Below are 16,096 nucleotides of genomic sequence, written 5' to 3' on the forward strand. Positions count from 1 at the left end.
GGTGTATGAAATCTGATATCATTTAACGACTGCCTTTTGTGCGGTGCACTCATTCAAACAGTAGGTGGCACTGTTGCTTTAAAAAATAAACCTTTGGTCTGCAAAACACAACAGCTGCATGTCTTCTTAGTCCTACAAGGAGATTATTTAGAAGGAAGATGTCGTCACAGTCTCTCGACCATAATGTATCCTGTGATAAATGGGGGTATATAACCATGGATGTATAAGAGGAATGATTACAAATTATTATGTATACTAGTATCCATGTTTTATAATGCTGTGTTTGTTAACTGGAGTTGTGATGGTGAAGGGATACAGCAGATGGTGCTAGACATAAATGAACAGGCATCGACATGTGGTGCACTGCCCGAACTCTTCAAATGGATGGCGACTGTTTTCTAAGGTTGAATATAGAAATATAGACGTGGGGGTCACCAGCTGTATGCATACTGGGGGGAAGGGGGTGGGGGGGGGGGGCACCAGAAGGTCAAGATTAATTTATGATTGCTTTATTATGTGACTCAGATTTAAAGTACAGTAGCCTACAGCTACACCTTTGTAATAATTTAAATACACAAAAGAATAATGAGCTGCAGTGTAGACTTTGGGATGGCTGTGGCTCAGGAGGTAGAGCAGGTCGTCCAATGATCCATCGGTGGGCGGTTCGAATCCCTGTGTCCTTAAGTTGGGCAAGACACTGAACCCCACCTTGCCACCATTGGTGTTCGCCGTTTCATCTCCCAATGTATGAATGAATGGACCATTGTAAAGCGTTTTGAGTAAGCACGTAGTGCATAGAAAAGAGCTATAAACATGCAATACATTATTATTATTAGACAATTCAGGACCTTTTAGCCAGGGTGGTGGAATCAGAGTAGAACATTAGCACGTATAGAGAGCAAGTCCTACTAATGTTTGATTATAGGACAAATTACATGGCAATCCATCAGTCTTTCTCCACTTGAAAAAATGGTTCTCAGCATGAGGTCCAGGGACTCCAGGGATCCCCACAGGTCCTTGAGGGGGTTCCAGGGGGTCCCCAGCTAAATGAGTGGTAGTTAACCCTTAACAGACACTAGACAGTAAAAGGAATTCCGGGACGAAATGACACAATATTGTATACAGAATGAATCATGGCTGACAATAAAGAAAATCAAATCGGGGTCCTTTGTAATGAAATATCACACACATTCTCTGCTGTCAGGACACCCTAGAGATGGCACACACACACACACACACACACACACACACACACACACACACACACACACACACACACACACACACACACACACACACAGCCTTCCGTGCATCTTTCTGGCACATTGGGCCACTGTAGTGAAGGGCACTTAAATCATGTTATCGACCATAGCGACATCCTTCTGTGTTATTCTTTTTGCAATAGCTCATTTTGGACTCCAGCAGGGGAAAAGGAAGCAAAGGTTGGTTAGCCACTTTCAAAGAGGGGTCCCTATTGCAAATGCATATCGACATTTAATAGTGAACGGCAAAGCTCACAATGACAACACGTCATGTTACAATCAATAGATCCTTGAATATTCCCACTATTCGGTGTATAGTACAATGAAGTAGATAGCAGGGACGTGCAGAGAGTGTTAGAGGGGCAGGGGGCTGAAATCCCGTTAAGAGGGCACTTTTGGACCAAAGTAGCGAAAGTAGCAGATCTACAAGCTCACTGCGACGCGTTGTGAGCTTGTAGATCAGGTATTTTCGGGGCGCAAGCCAGCACTCGTGGAGATGCAGGTGTAACGACATGGATTTCTAAACAAATTTGTTCAACGCAAAATGCTGTGTTCAAGTTCAGGAGACTTCGGGGGGAAAAAAGCAATTCTCCTGAATGCCGTCTTCCGGCGTGGCAGTGGAGGAGTGGCATGTTGCATTTCTTTCACCGTGCAGTAAATAAATGCTGCATTCGTGGTCTGGAGAGGGCAGTTGTTTTACAGACGGGTAAAAAGGGGGCAGGGGCCCGAAGCCCCCTTTGATTCCCCTTATGTGTGCACATCCCTGGGTATAGATAGTGCCTAAGAAGTGGTATACCTTATAATACTATTATAGGATATACCTTATGATAAACAAAAGGAAAAAAGAGACAATAAACACGTGATGTTTCCTCAAGTTTTTATTTTATTCATTTCCGGTTACTCTTTTTAGTCTTGAGAGCTATACAGTAGTTACTCTGTCCACTGGTTAATTTAGGGGCCATTTCTTCTTCTTTTTTTTTTTTAAACGACACACCAAATACGGGGCGAGATAAGATAAGATAAAGATGAATACAGCAGTGGCCAATGGTATAGCGAACAAACACACACACACACACATCTAAAAAGTGGCGGTGGTGGAACGTGAAGGGGGGGGGGGGAGGGGGGGGTTAACAAACACTGACAGACACCACGACGACAGACAAAATAAGTGCCATCAACCGACCGACCCGACCGCCCAGTTTTCTCATCGATAATAAAACTATAATGAACGCACACACACACACACACACACACAACGTAGTAGGGTCAAAAGAAACACTTCCGAAACAGAACGGTTGTGTGTTGCAGTAGTATAGCGCTATGGAACTGTGGGGGCTGTGGTGCGGGGAACTGAACAATGACGGGGGGGAGGCGGAGGGGGGTCTGTGTGTGTAAAAGAGAGAGAGAGAGAGAGAGAGGGGAAGGAGAACAAGGGGGGGGGGTGGTCCCTTTTGCAACGACTTCCTGTGTTTTGGGGGGGGGGGGGGGGTGGGCAGGAAGAAGGGGCCCGCCCTGCCTACTCCCTGGAATGCATGTAGACCAGGAGGTCGGCCACGCGGTGGCTGTAGCCAAACTCATTGTCGTACCTGGAAGAGAGACAGAGAGAGAGAGAGAGAGAGAGAGAGAGAGAGAGAGAGAGAGAGAGAGAGAGAGAGAGAGAGACCAGGGGGTTTGCTGGAGAGTTTCACCACACACACACACACACACACACTCAATATGACACAGCAATCACACTCTGGGTATACGTTCGGAAATACCGCACCGGAGCGCACTCACTCGCCCTATTAGTTTGCATCGCACAGTGCGCTCAGTGCGCTATTTCCGAACGCGCGCCCTCTGTGTGAAGTCCTAGAAGTAGTTTTTTTGGCCACTCAGTAGTAGGCGTCCCCACATAACTTCCGGGTTTGATGATGATGTCACACACAGCATGCCCTCTGTAGCAGATCTATGAGCTCTCAATGCATTGTGGCTATTTTCAAAACATTTAGAAAAAGGTTATTGAGAGAACTGACCAGGAGATGAGTTTGACGAAGTTGTCGTTGAGGGAGATGCCGGCGCCGGCATCGAAGATGGAGGAGTGGGTGTCACCGATGAAGTCAGACGACACCACCTGCAAACCAATCACACCAAGGGTCACAGCGTGACACAGCCAATCGCAGAGCAGTGCGTTAATCGTCATAGGTTATAAATGACCCGTGGCGTCGCCACGGCTTTCCACCTCGGAGGAGAAAAGCCTGGTCTGCCTTGGCGTAGCCGTTTGTTTTTTCCTATATACATACACGTACATGTTTGTTTTTTAGTTCAATAATCGTTTTAAAAACGCCATTGACAACGATGGGAAAATCGGGCAAGTCGGCTTTGTGTCGTGTCTATTTTTGTGTGACATAGTGACAAAGGCCATACAGTGTCTGAGCAAAATAGACATGTTAGGTCATGATGATGTACGATGATTATGACCGCGCCCCCCTTTCACAGTTCACACGGGTGTTTGTGATTTGTATTGATTACCGTTGTTCACAGCTCTGTTCTGCCAGCGCCTGTAACCTCTCTCTGGTACGTTCCAGGGTGCCGTGCAAAGAATCCAGTGGCAGTGTTGTTTTTGCCAGTAAATTTCTATCTTAGTCTTAATCCTAGTCGTAGTCTCTTGAATAGTCTTCATTTAGTTTTAGTCACATTTTAGTCACCCGGAATGTGTTAGTGTTAGTCTAGTTTTAGTCGACTTTAAATATCATAGGATTTTAGTCGACTAAATCTACACTTGATTTAGTCGACTAAAAAATGCATTTTGGCAAGTCGTAATGACATTTTTTTTCACTTGCTGAAAATAGCCGATCTACAAGGCTTGTAGATCGGCTATTTTTCAGCATGCAACTATTTGTAAAATGAATTATACTGGATCTCTTGTCCACTAGTCCCTTCCTAAGATTTTAGTCTAGTTTTTCTTTGTCGACGAAATTGTCAGTATATTTAGTCTTAGTCTTTAGTCACCATAGCTTAGTTTTCATGTAGTTTCCATTTAGTTTTCGTCAGTGGAAAAAAGGTAGTCGACGAACATTTTTCGCCATGGTTTTTAGTCGACGAAAACAACACTGAATCCGGGGGGGGGGGGGAAACAGAAATGTCCGCTGGCTATGGGAACGGAGTTTTTTTTATAGAATCCTAATATCTCCGATTCTTCTTCCAGGCTGCATTTTTGATCAAAGTGAATGAGTTATGAAGACCAATAGGTTATGTGTGACCAAAATGGGGTACAGGCTTTAAAGTTCCGACATACTATTGATCCAAAACCTCAATCCCTAACCTAACCATAACCGCAACGCACGGGAGCAGAGCGCATGTCGGACCATCGCATTTTCGCATCGCATGTCCCCGCGATTCGGGACCTTTGGTGTGTCGAGATCTGCGTGTGCACCCCACCAAAATGTGATTATAATTTTTTTTGTTTTTTGTTTGTTTTACCTGGTCCTCGGTGTATCCCAGAATGCCCTGCATGGGGCCCTCTGAGGCCTCCTTCACGGCCTGCTTGATCTCAGCGTAGGACGCAGGGCGGGACAGACGGCAGGTCAGGTCAACCACGGACACGTCGGACACGGGGACACGGAACGCCATGCCGGTCAACTTACTGAGAGAGAGAGAGAGAGAGAGAGAGAGAGAGAGAGAGACATCTGTCAACTTACTGAGGGGGGAGAGAGAGAGAGAGTTCTGTCAACTTACTGAGGGCGTGGAGTCGTGGACACTACGCCAACTATCTTCGCTGGAAACGGTCAATCTTTTGACTTTGTAGAATGTTCACCGTGACCTACAGTATCCTGTTCTGGTCAGGTCAGGATTTAGAAGGCATTTCTTGAATCTGCATCTGCTCTAAATGGGCTATAATAATAATAATAATAATAACAACATGATAACTAGATAAAGTGCCCCTCGGGGCACAGGTCTCCACCAGGGCAGGTCAGGTTGTGGCCTCCTTGGTGGCGCTAGAATAGGCCAATGTGAAAAGGGTGCCATTTCTTATTACGCCTTGGATGGCAATTTGAGGCATTTTGTGTTTTGCAAAAATCCACCTGTTGATGGCGCTATAACAGGCCAATGTGAAAAGGGTGGGATATAATCGTCGGCCTAGTAGGAAAGTCTGTGAGAAAATTGCACGCTGCGTTCATGATTTGAGGCTTTGTGTTGAAAATGGGCCAATCCTGCCAACTTTGAAAGCCAATTAGGATGGAATATCGAACAGATATTATAGAGATACGACTATAGAGATAGTGTGTAACGATTTGAGGGGATTTTTGGACAGAATCTGTAGGAGTAATATCAAAAGAAGTCGGCCTCCTGGTGGCGCTACAACAGGCCGTTCTGGAAAATCTGGAGCAGAGGTTCATCGTCGGCATCCAGGGAGTGTGTGTGTGCAAAAAAATTCATCGACCGGGTTAACGGTGCCGGAGATTAGCTGTACACAGACGGACGGACGGACACAGTCACACACAGAGTGCAAAACATACTCTCTCCCCATGCCTTCGGCCTGGTGGAGACAATGATGGGCTAGAGTTCAAGTTCAAGTGGTTCATAATGCGTGTGTGTGTGTGTGTGTGCGCTGCGCCACCAACCCGTTCAGGTCGGGGATGACCTTCCCTACGGCCTTGGCGGCTCCGGTGGAAGCCGGGATGATGTTCTGGTGAGCGCCGCGCCCGTCGCGCCACGCCTTGGCACTGGGCCCGTCCACCGTCTTCTGGGTGGCTGTGTACGCGTGCACCGTGGTCTAAACAGGACGCGCGCGCACGCACACACACGCACACACACACACACACACACACACACGCACACAATTTACAATTTAGGCATTTTTTCCCCCTTTTTTATCCCACAATTTTGCAACCCATTTTTTTCACCCAGTGTCAATTATCTAATGTAATCCTGGGTGCTACACTTCCACTGCCAACCTGGGGGGGGGGGGGGGACTGACCTCATGCTTCCTTCTATGCATGAGGAGTCCAAGCAGACGCTCTTAATCCAGGGTCGATTTACAGTGAGCAAGACAGTGATGGGCAAAATACATAAAAAGAGACATCTAGGATCATTAAGTAGAACCTATAACATCTGTCTACGGGTAGAATAACTGTACAATGAAGCTATTACGTTATAGCCTACACTATATCGAATGCCAATATGATATCTAAATTACATATTTTATTTATTTATTTTTATTTATTTACAATTTTTTCGATCGATTTTTATGTTGTATTTAATTGTTATAATCGTTACTATATTTTTGTCAACGGTGGTTGGTGCAGGGGTTTGGGAGTAGGTTTTTTTTTAAATGAGGCAAGGGGCAAGCCACTGATGACAGTTGGCAAAGAATTTGAATGATGTCTTCTGTGCATTTTTTCTTTGTATGCCTGTGCCTATGCCTTTCATCCAAAAATGAAAAAAATAAAATAATAATAAATGACATATTTTAGCCTTTGCATGCGCCTGCAAGGTCGTCCGGGCTATAGTGCTAAGTGCTACGGACTGAGACGGGAGTCTGAGGAGGTTGAGTTTTCAGACTATACGGCGGAAGACTTTATAGGAGTTAAGTTCTGATTCTGCAATTTGGAAGTTCATTCCTGGATGATTCTTTTGGAGCCAGAAGGGAGAAGAGAGAAGAGTCTGGGACGTGTGGAGCGCTGTCCCGGATGACTAAAGCGCTAGACAGACAGACGGACAGATGGACGGACGGACTGACGGACAGACGCTGTGACTTACCATGAGGGCCTCTTCAATGCCGAAGCTGTCGTTGATTACTTTAGCCAGGGGAGCCAGGCAGTTGGTGGTGCACGACGCATTGCTGTGAACACACGCACGCACACACACACACACACACACACAAAAATCAGTGAACAGTGGCCAACTCTCTTTCCTCAAACCTACAGTACAATTAGCTAGTTCTGCTTTGTGAATGTGCGTGCGACCCGTGCGTGCGTGTTACCTGACGATGGTCATGGTGGAGGGGTCGTATTTGTCCTGGTTAACTCCCATCACAAACATGGGGGCGTCGGGGGAGGGGGCGGAGACTACCACACGCTTAGCTCCGCCCTGGATGTGAGCCTGCAGGGGGAGGAGCAAGGTACAAGTACAGTAAGTACAGTTTGAACACACGTTATGTGAACGGCGCGTGTAATGTGTGTGTGCATGCGTGAATGGCTCAGCGACGGACTTGTGTGTCTTGCGTGCGTTCGCGTGTGCGTGCGTGTGTGCGTGCGTGTGTGTGTGTACGTACAGAGGCCTTCTCCACGCTGAGGAAGACTCCGGTGGACTCAACGACGTACTTCGCTCCGGCATCACCCCATGGGATCTCTGCTGGCTTCATACTGCGCGCGCACACGCACACACACACACACACACACACACACACACACACACACACACACACACACACACACACACACACACAGGATATAAGACCCGGAATGCTCTCCTTAACACACGCTCCCCCTCATTTTCTCATTTTAGGCATCAAATGAGAAAGGGCATAGTTTTACTGGGGTTGGCTTTTTTAGGATTTAGGAACAAGGTTTAGGTTTTCGGCACCGTTTCATTTCAGGTTAGGAACCCACAGAGCCTATAGTCCTTCCACACGCCAGGCCTCCCCAGTCCCCGGCAGAGTAGTTCGGGAGTAGTGGACTGTGTGACGGTGACCCTGGTCTTTCCCTAGTGAGATCGAGGGTAGCTACTGGGACGCAAGTCGGGACTTGATCAACCCCGGCTGGGTCACCTGAGTGAGGGGTATGATGTTGGTAGACCCGAAACCCCTGAGGATACGTCACTGAGGATACGTCCCAGGTGATGACCTCGGGATACATCACTGAGGAATACGTCCCAGGTGGTGACCTCGGGATACATCACTGAGGAATACGTCCCAGGTGGTGACCTCGGGATACATCACTGAGGATACGTCCCAGGTGATGACCTCGGGATACATCACTGAGGAATACGTCCCAGGTGGTGACCTCGGGATACATCACTGAGGATACGTCCCAGGTGGCGACCTCGGGATACATCACTGAGGATACGTCCCAGGCGATGACCTCGGGATACATCACTGAGGACACGTCCCAGGTGATGACCTCGGGATACATCACTGAGGATACGTCCCAGGTGATGACCTCGGGATACATCACTGAGGACACGTCCCAGGCGCATCCGTGCTGTGATGTATTTCAGTTCTTAGGAATACTGTACTTAGTTTATAATACCATGCAAAGACCGTTCTACTGTTCCGTCGGGATTTGACAGCCAATTGAACGAGGCGTGTCTTTTTCAGGACGCCACTGTAGCATAATATAATTTATAAGCTTTGCCCGGAATCCGACGTTTCCTATTTGAATCATTACAGTCTGATCAAGAGATTAGGAGAATGAGATCCAGATGAACATTTTACTTTGCTGCCGCAAACAGAGGAAATTACTGAAAATTGATCGGATTACAATAGCCATGACCAGAGCCATGACTCTCTCTCTCTCTCTCTCTCTCTCTGTCTCTCTCTGTCTCTCTCTCATCAGATGTACAGCTTACTGAGCTTAGTGATTAGGAGTGAATAAATGCTCTCTAAGCCCCTTGTGTTGTTTCTGATGGTATTGTTCTCTGGGTAAATAGCAGGAAGATTGAAGACCGGTTTAGACACATTAACCCATTCTGACCTGAGATCAGATTCATACGAGGTTTCCACTGGGACACACACTGGTCTGATTAACCCATTCTGACCTGAGATCAGATTCTAAAAAATGTCAGTCGTTCTTCGATTTTTCAAAAATAGCAGATCTACAAGCTCGTAGCGCGCCACTCGGTGGCGCGCTATGAGCTTGTAGATCTGCTATTTTTCAATAGCTAAAGCATGACATGATGCCAACACCAAAACGGGTTCCCGTTCAGAATGGGATAAGGACGCATGCGTCGCCACCTGGCACGGTGTAACGGCAGTGCCCTCGACCACAAAGCGCTGCTGAGAGGGGGTGTGCGGACAGCAGAGGACACCGACTAGCAATAGCATGTCTGAAGTAAAAATGAGAGACACGAGTATAGCATGTCGCTTGAATTCATATTTAGAAAATGTTTCCAGATGTCAAGGATCTCTGAGATGATAGAATGGTGATGGATGATGATAGAATGGAAGGGGAACTGTCTGAAAGCTTTCATGGGCTCAAAGATATAATCGACTTATCAAAATCTAAAGAAAACGGTCAAAATGTCGACCTCTCAGACATGCTAACTGTGCTAGTGGATGTGAGTGAGCTTCTTCGGTATAGTGGGCATGTGATGTATTCCCATGCTTTTTGTTCTTTGCTTAATGTAAGTCGCTCTGGATTAAGAGCGTCTGCTAAATGCCTAAATTGTAAATTGTACTGTATTTATGAGCATTGTATGTCTGTCCTGTTTTTTTGTTGTGTATTTTTTGTTACTGGCAGAGTTGTGTCACTTATTTTGCCTATTGTCCTGGCCAGTTCACACTTGTAAAAGAGACTTCAGTCTCAATGTGTTTTTTACTGGTTAAATAAAGGTTAAATAAATAAATACACCCCCCCCCAAGCCACCCCCAGTGCAGTGTTGATTTTGGCAGCAGTTTTAGTCTCTTGACTAGTTTTCTTTTAGTTTTAGTCACATTTTAGTCACCTGGAATGTTTTAGTCGACTAAATCTACAGTTGATTTAGTCGAACAAAAATGTATTTTGGCGGGCCTTGATTCCGTCGTAATGACATTTTTTTTTTTTTGCCACTTGCTGAAAATAGCGGATCTACAAGCCGCAGCGCGACGCGTTGTGAGCTTGTAGATCGGCTATTTTCAGCATGCAACTAATTGTAAAATAACTCAAATGCACTGGATCTGTTGTCCACTAGTCCCTTCCTAACATTTTTGTCTAGTTTTTATTTGTCAACGAAATTGTCAGTATATTATTTAGTCTTAGTTTTAGTCATCGTAGCTTAGTCTTCATTTAGTTTCCATTCAATTTACAATTTAGGCATTTAGCAGACGCTCTTGATCCAGAGCGACTTACATTTAAGCAAAAAAACAAAAGCATGTCATAGGTCACATATATAAAAAGTAGTTACCATGAATCGTGTATAAGCTAAGAACGCAACAGTGGAGTATCTATGTCAACTATACACTATATTATATATTATACAATATACATGTATATGTGAAGCAGAGCCTCAGAGGCTCAAAGGCCCAGAGACCCGGCGGTGTAGTCTCTGGGGTTCAGCTTTGAACCACCAGGCCACCACCATAGGCTTATGAACAATGGACGCTAACGGCCTTGTCTCTGTTGCCCGTCTGCTCGTTAAATACACAACGAGCAGCAGCCGTGCGTTATTAGTGTCACGTAGCCGGCCGCCCGACAAGCAGAGACTCTCTCTACGCCCGCCGAAAATTCAGTTGAATGGGATAAATTGGGCGGAAAACCATTTAGGACATTCCTTCATGTGGGGAAGGTAGTAAAGGCTTTCACTTCTAGTGATTTTTTACTAGTTTACAATTATATTTTTTTCTCTTTCTTATCAAATAGTACCAACCAGGTCAACTAGTGGGTTTACTAGTCGACTAGTTTAACCCATTTTGGGGCGGGAACCCCTGTTGGTTGTTTTAAACATTATTGTTATAATTTAGCTATTGAAAAATAGCAGATCTACATTAAGCTCATAGCGCGCCACTCGGTGTATATCTGCTATTTTTGAAAAATCGTGAAAATGTGGCACAAATTTGGAATATATATTTTTTTTTTCAACAAGGCGCCAGCTGAGGTCACATTATACAATGTGACGTCGTTTCGAGGAAGCAATCTGATTGGCTGAAGTAGCCCTCTAGCTGTGCTTCAAACGGGAATTAGGAACGCCTAATCAAAACATAAAGATCAGCTGCGCGCTGTTCTCCCAGACTGGGGTCGCTATGCTAGCGATTTTCTTGGGACATTTTCCGTCGCATGCAGTGGCTACATCAAAATTATGATTTCTTTAAGCAAATATCTTAGTTTTAATGAAATTGAGTCAACGTGTTGTATAATCGCAATATTACACTTGAGGGTGTCCTTTACCGTTCATTAAAGATGGAGTGCCACCATTTTTCCAGTTTGTCATGCGTCTATGAGGTGACAGCACTTCACCCTGGAGTCGTTTTTATGTGCAATGATGTATTTATTCCCTTTTGTATTTAGGGTTTCTTCCTGGAGGCTGAACCCTTGACAGTCAAACGTGCCAATGACAAAAACAGTCATATAGTGACGTCACACTATAAGCCCCTCCCCCTTTATCATACAACTACTAACAGCTGTGGGTGCGGTTTCAGTTCAGGTGGATGCACCACCCATCACCAACACCCACCAGGCAAACCAGGCATACTTAATAATGAACTGGTGGGGCGTTCCCACATAAAAACGACATTTTAACAAATACTGTACACTTTTTTTGAAAACAATTCCTCCTCCTTATATAACAATAAGACCATCATGTTTTAGGGCACTCCATCTTTAACACTTTCCTTGGGGAACCCCGCTGAACTTTTCTAAACGTTTCGACTCGGTAAACAAACAATGGGACTATTTTCAGCCGGGGAAAAGGATGTTTATCATTACGCAGGGCGCGGCGTGCCATTAATATCGGTAAAAGCACACCCTATACTATCGCGCATAAGTCCATAAGACCATGACTCACCACTGGAACACGGTGATGGCGTTCCCGTCGACGATGAGCTTGTCGCCCTCGTAGGAGACGTCGCCGTTGTGGCGCCCGTGGGTGGAGTCATACTTGAACATGTAGACCTGCGGGGGAGGGGGGGGGGAGGGGGCGGGGTTTAGACAGTCAGGAGGCTGGAGCAGGGTGTGTGTGTGCGTACGTCTGTGTGCGTGCCATAGACATAGACTGTAAAAAATATGGACAAAGCGTTCCGCGGGTCTAACGTGAACGTAAAATGAAGCCTGTCAGTCCTTGCAATGGAAGTCGCCATCTTTCAAGATCCGTTTTGGCCCAGTTCAGGCCAGCTGGCCCATTGGCTGGCCCAGACAACGAGGCGGGACTTCCCCCTTCTTCTTCGTTGGTTTTTATTTTGACTCGAGTGGGTGGGGGATCCCGTTCATAGACTGTAACGGTAGCCACGCCTCTCAGAACATGCGCGACTTTATGGTCATTTTTTTAATAAATGGGACCATAATTTTCCAAAAAGAATATTATGACATTAGAAATGAGACTTTAAACTAGTGACTGGAAGCAAAAAGTATTCATGACCATGTTTATTAAGGTAATACAGTCTAGGTGAAGTTGGGCCAAAATACATGGACTTCTATGGGGCTATGGGTTTTTCTGGGTCCAGTGACAGCGCCACAACAGGCCATTATATGAACTTTCATTTCCTTAGTGGCTTCACAAAATATCCGTCTGACTGCCCCCCTGGTGCGTGCGTGCGTGCGTGCGTGAAATAGCAGGAGGAGGGGACGTGTGAACTCAATACTGCCGCAATCTGGCGGAGTCGGGTTAGTACAGCTGCTGCAGCCAGTTGAAGAAATTTGCGGATTCAGCCTTTAACCTTTTGCTTTTATGAAATATCCAAAGATCAATCAGGTGTTCTGGAGAAAGTTTATGTATTCCATTGCTATAGTTTGACCACTTCAAATACTCATTTATTAAAACGCATAACTAACTATCCAAACAAGCTTAGAACGCGTCACACATTGCATTGTATGCTTGTAGATTTTCAATGACTTCCATAGAAGTCAGAATGACTGAAATCAGAACTTTAAAGGTAGAGTCAGTGATTTCACTTAATTCAAATATCACTTATTTTTTTTGTTTTGTTGTGATAATCCTCTCTACTATAGAGTGTGCTGACCATATAAGGAGTTCCTCCCTGTCCCCAGTTAACCCCTGGGGGGGTCAAAAAACCGTAGGTTTCGTTTTTGGTTCTCTATCCTGATTGGATGAAAGCTTGTGTCCCAAGGCAAAAACGAAACCTAAGGGTTTTTGACTGAAATCACGGACACCCACCTTTAATCCATGCGGGCGTGTGTGTGCCGTGTGTGTGCCGTGTGTGTGTGTGTGTGCGTGTGTGTGCGTGTGTGTGGGCATGTGCATGCACGTGTGTGTGTGTGTGTGTGCGTGCGTGCTATTCTCACCATGTACTGCACGTCAATGAAGGGGTCGTTAATGGCCACCACTTTGATGCCTTTCTGGATACAAGCCCTCAGAACGAGACGGCCAATACGGCCGAAGCTGGAAGGAGAGAGAGAGAGAGAGAGAGAGAGAGAGAGAGAGAGAGAGAGAGAGAGAGAGAGAGAGAGAGAGAGAGAGAGAGAGAGAGAGAGAGAGAGACAGTCACTCCGTTGTATTTACTCTTTACTCATTTATCCAGCTTATTTTTTTTGTCTATATTAGTCAACAACTTGGTTTAATCTAGTGTTAGCATCATGTAATGCTTTAGCTATTGAAAAATAGCAGATCTACAAGCTCGTGGCGCGCCACCGAGTGGCGCGCCACGAGCTTGTAGGGTCTGCTGTTTTTGAAAAATCGAAGGAACCACTGACATAGAAAACATGGCTTTTTCAGAAAACTGTCAGGATTGTTGGAGACATTTTTTAGAATCTGATCTCAGGTCAGAATGGGTTATATACAGTGTGGGCCCCCACCACGCCGTTAAGTGCCTTGCAAACAGGTGAGCGAGGAACGGACGTTGCTGCCTGGTCTGCTACAGGTCTGCGACAACGCAGCGTATATAATACGCTCTCCGAGCAAAAGAAAACGCTCTAACTATAACTATAGGCGCGTTTTATCGCTCCCCGTTTGCACGGTACTTTACAGGTATAGTCACGTCGTCAGGCATTTAGCGATTACATTTATCGGTAAGCTTTGGGGATGAGGTTATATAAGCTCCCTCTGTAAGTGCCGTTATTGGTTAGCGAAATACAAGTTGACTCCCCACTTTCTATGCCAATAAAATAATAAAGACAGAACGCCTGGGTACCGGTGCTAGGGGGTGGGTGTGTGTGTGTGTGTGTGTGTGTGTGTGCGCGTGTGTGTGTGTGTGCGTGCGTGCGCGTCTTACCCGTTGATTCCAACACAGAGTTCAGGCATGGTTGCTGTAGGGTTGTGTAATGTGATTGATAATGTGATTCACCTGTTAACAACAAGAAGACAGAACAACACAGCAGACAGTCAAAACACTGACATCAATGACGGCTCAGACCCGAAGGTTGTATTCACAACACCAAATATGCATTATTGTTACATCTTGTGTATACATTATACACACAGACGGTGTACTATTTTAAAACCACCAAAGCCCCTATATACACACCTCGTCATATACATACATACATACATACGACAAATAGCAAAAAATATCATAAAGCTCACAACTCATCGCGACGCGTTGGGAGCTTGTACTATTGTTTTCTATTGGTTTCATTTCACGCCCTCAAGAGTTCTATAAAACTGTTGTTAAACATCCGCATGACTTAAAGGTAGAGTAAGTGATTTCACTCAAAAAACCCTAGGTTTCGTTTTTGGCTGTGGGACCTAAGCCTTCGTCCAATCAGGATAGAGAGTCAAAAACGAAACCTAAGGTTTTTTGACCCCCAGGGGTTAACTGGGGACAGGGAGGAACTCCTTATATGGTCAGCACACTCTATAGTAGAGAGGATTATCACAACAAAACAAAAAAATAAGTGATATTTGAATTAAGTGAAATCACTTACTCTACCTTTAATTTACAAGAAGTCTAGTATACGTTGGTTCTGAGAGGCTATACATCTCATCAAATGGTGGATTCCGTGGCTCAAATGCCGAAAAAAAATAACGGGGCCTTGATATGAAAATAGCTGAAAAACAACCTGCATTAGAGCAGCGGTCCCCAAACTGTTTTGGCCGTGCACCATAATCATATATATATATATATGATTATGGCAAATTATCACAGAATGTCACTGCACTGAGAGACATCATGCAGTCGCTGTTATACGTACTCCCGCAGCTGCTCTATATACATCTCCTTACAACGGTGTTTTACCGGATTTTGCGCGCGCCACAGTTTGGGAACCCCTCGGTTTAGAGGACGGGGCTATAAGTCTTGAGGCCGAGTTGCCTTGTTGACACCTTCACGTGGGGTTTCCATCGCTATGAAAGCTGGGGGAGCGTGTCATTCTGCATGGAGTCACGGCTGAGCATCCACGGATTGTCTTTTAAGTTTGACTCCGTTTAATTTTGTATATATGTTCTGTTCTCGAGCATTTGGGCAGCAGGAGGGTGAGGAGGTAGGTATAAGGTAGTTATTTGGGCCCCGAGTCTGAAGCAAAGAGCGAGCCTTGTTTTAACCCATTTTGGGGCAGGAAGGAACCCCCTCTTGGTGTTATACTTTAGCTATTGAAAAATATCAGATCTACAAGCTCATAGCACGGCCGTGCAATGAGCTTGTAGATCTGATGTTTTTTGCAAAATCGTGAAAATGCGGTGAGGATCTTTGTATATTCTTTCAGAGCGAAGGTTTTGAACTCACATCTTTGCTTCTGGGGAGGGGGTCCCTGTAACAGCATATTTTCAAATGGGGGGGGGCTCGGCGGGCAATTACATAATATCTTTGGGGGACCTTTACATGAAAATGTTTGAGAACGGGTTAAATAAGCAGAGACAGCCAGCCACATGCTCCTGCCAGTTGCTTACGTCCAGAAAGCTTCATTAGACACACCCAGAAGGGTCCTTTTTTAATACCTCCAGTGTTCCCAGGATTATGCTGGGCAGGAAGCCACATTCCTCGCGTTCGTAAACGTCGTAATAGCATTTGACATGCGATATGCAGTGTGTGTGTACGTGCGCGCCGTGTGCGT

General features: G+C 45.5%; 1 protein-coding gene across 1 annotated transcript in view; it reads right to left on the reverse strand.

The window, feature by feature from the left end:
* Positions 1–2,627: 2,627 nt before the first annotated feature.
* gapdhs (glyceraldehyde-3-phosphate dehydrogenase, spermatogenic) overlaps positions 2,628–16,096 on the reverse strand; it is a 28,705-nt gene continuing 15,236 nt past the window's right edge. Inside the window, exons 2-11 of the mRNA XM_080767410.1 lie at positions 14,320–14,391; positions 13,394–13,490; positions 11,940–12,046; positions 7,516–7,606; positions 7,225–7,343; positions 7,002–7,083; positions 5,864–6,015; positions 4,722–4,884; positions 3,275–3,372; positions 2,628–2,848 (exon numbers count right to left, since the gene is read on the reverse strand). Of these exons, the coding sequence (XP_080623536.1) occupies positions 2,779–2,848; positions 3,275–3,372; positions 4,722–4,884; positions 5,864–6,015; positions 7,002–7,083; positions 7,225–7,343; positions 7,516–7,606; positions 11,940–12,046; positions 13,394–13,490; positions 14,320–14,348 (1,008 nt within the window). The 5' untranslated portion in view covers positions 14,349–14,391 and the 3' untranslated portion in view covers positions 2,628–2,778. The remainder of the gene's footprint in view (positions 2,849–3,274; positions 3,373–4,721; positions 4,885–5,863; positions 6,016–7,001; positions 7,084–7,224; positions 7,344–7,515; positions 7,607–11,939; positions 12,047–13,393; positions 13,491–14,319; positions 14,392–16,096) is intronic.

The sequence above is a fragment of the Protomyctophum bolini genome, assembly GCF_963924005.1.
Source record: "Protomyctophum bolini genome assembly, chromosome: 7".
NCBI lineage: Eukaryota > Metazoa > Chordata > Actinopteri > Myctophiformes > Myctophidae > Protomyctophum > Protomyctophum bolini.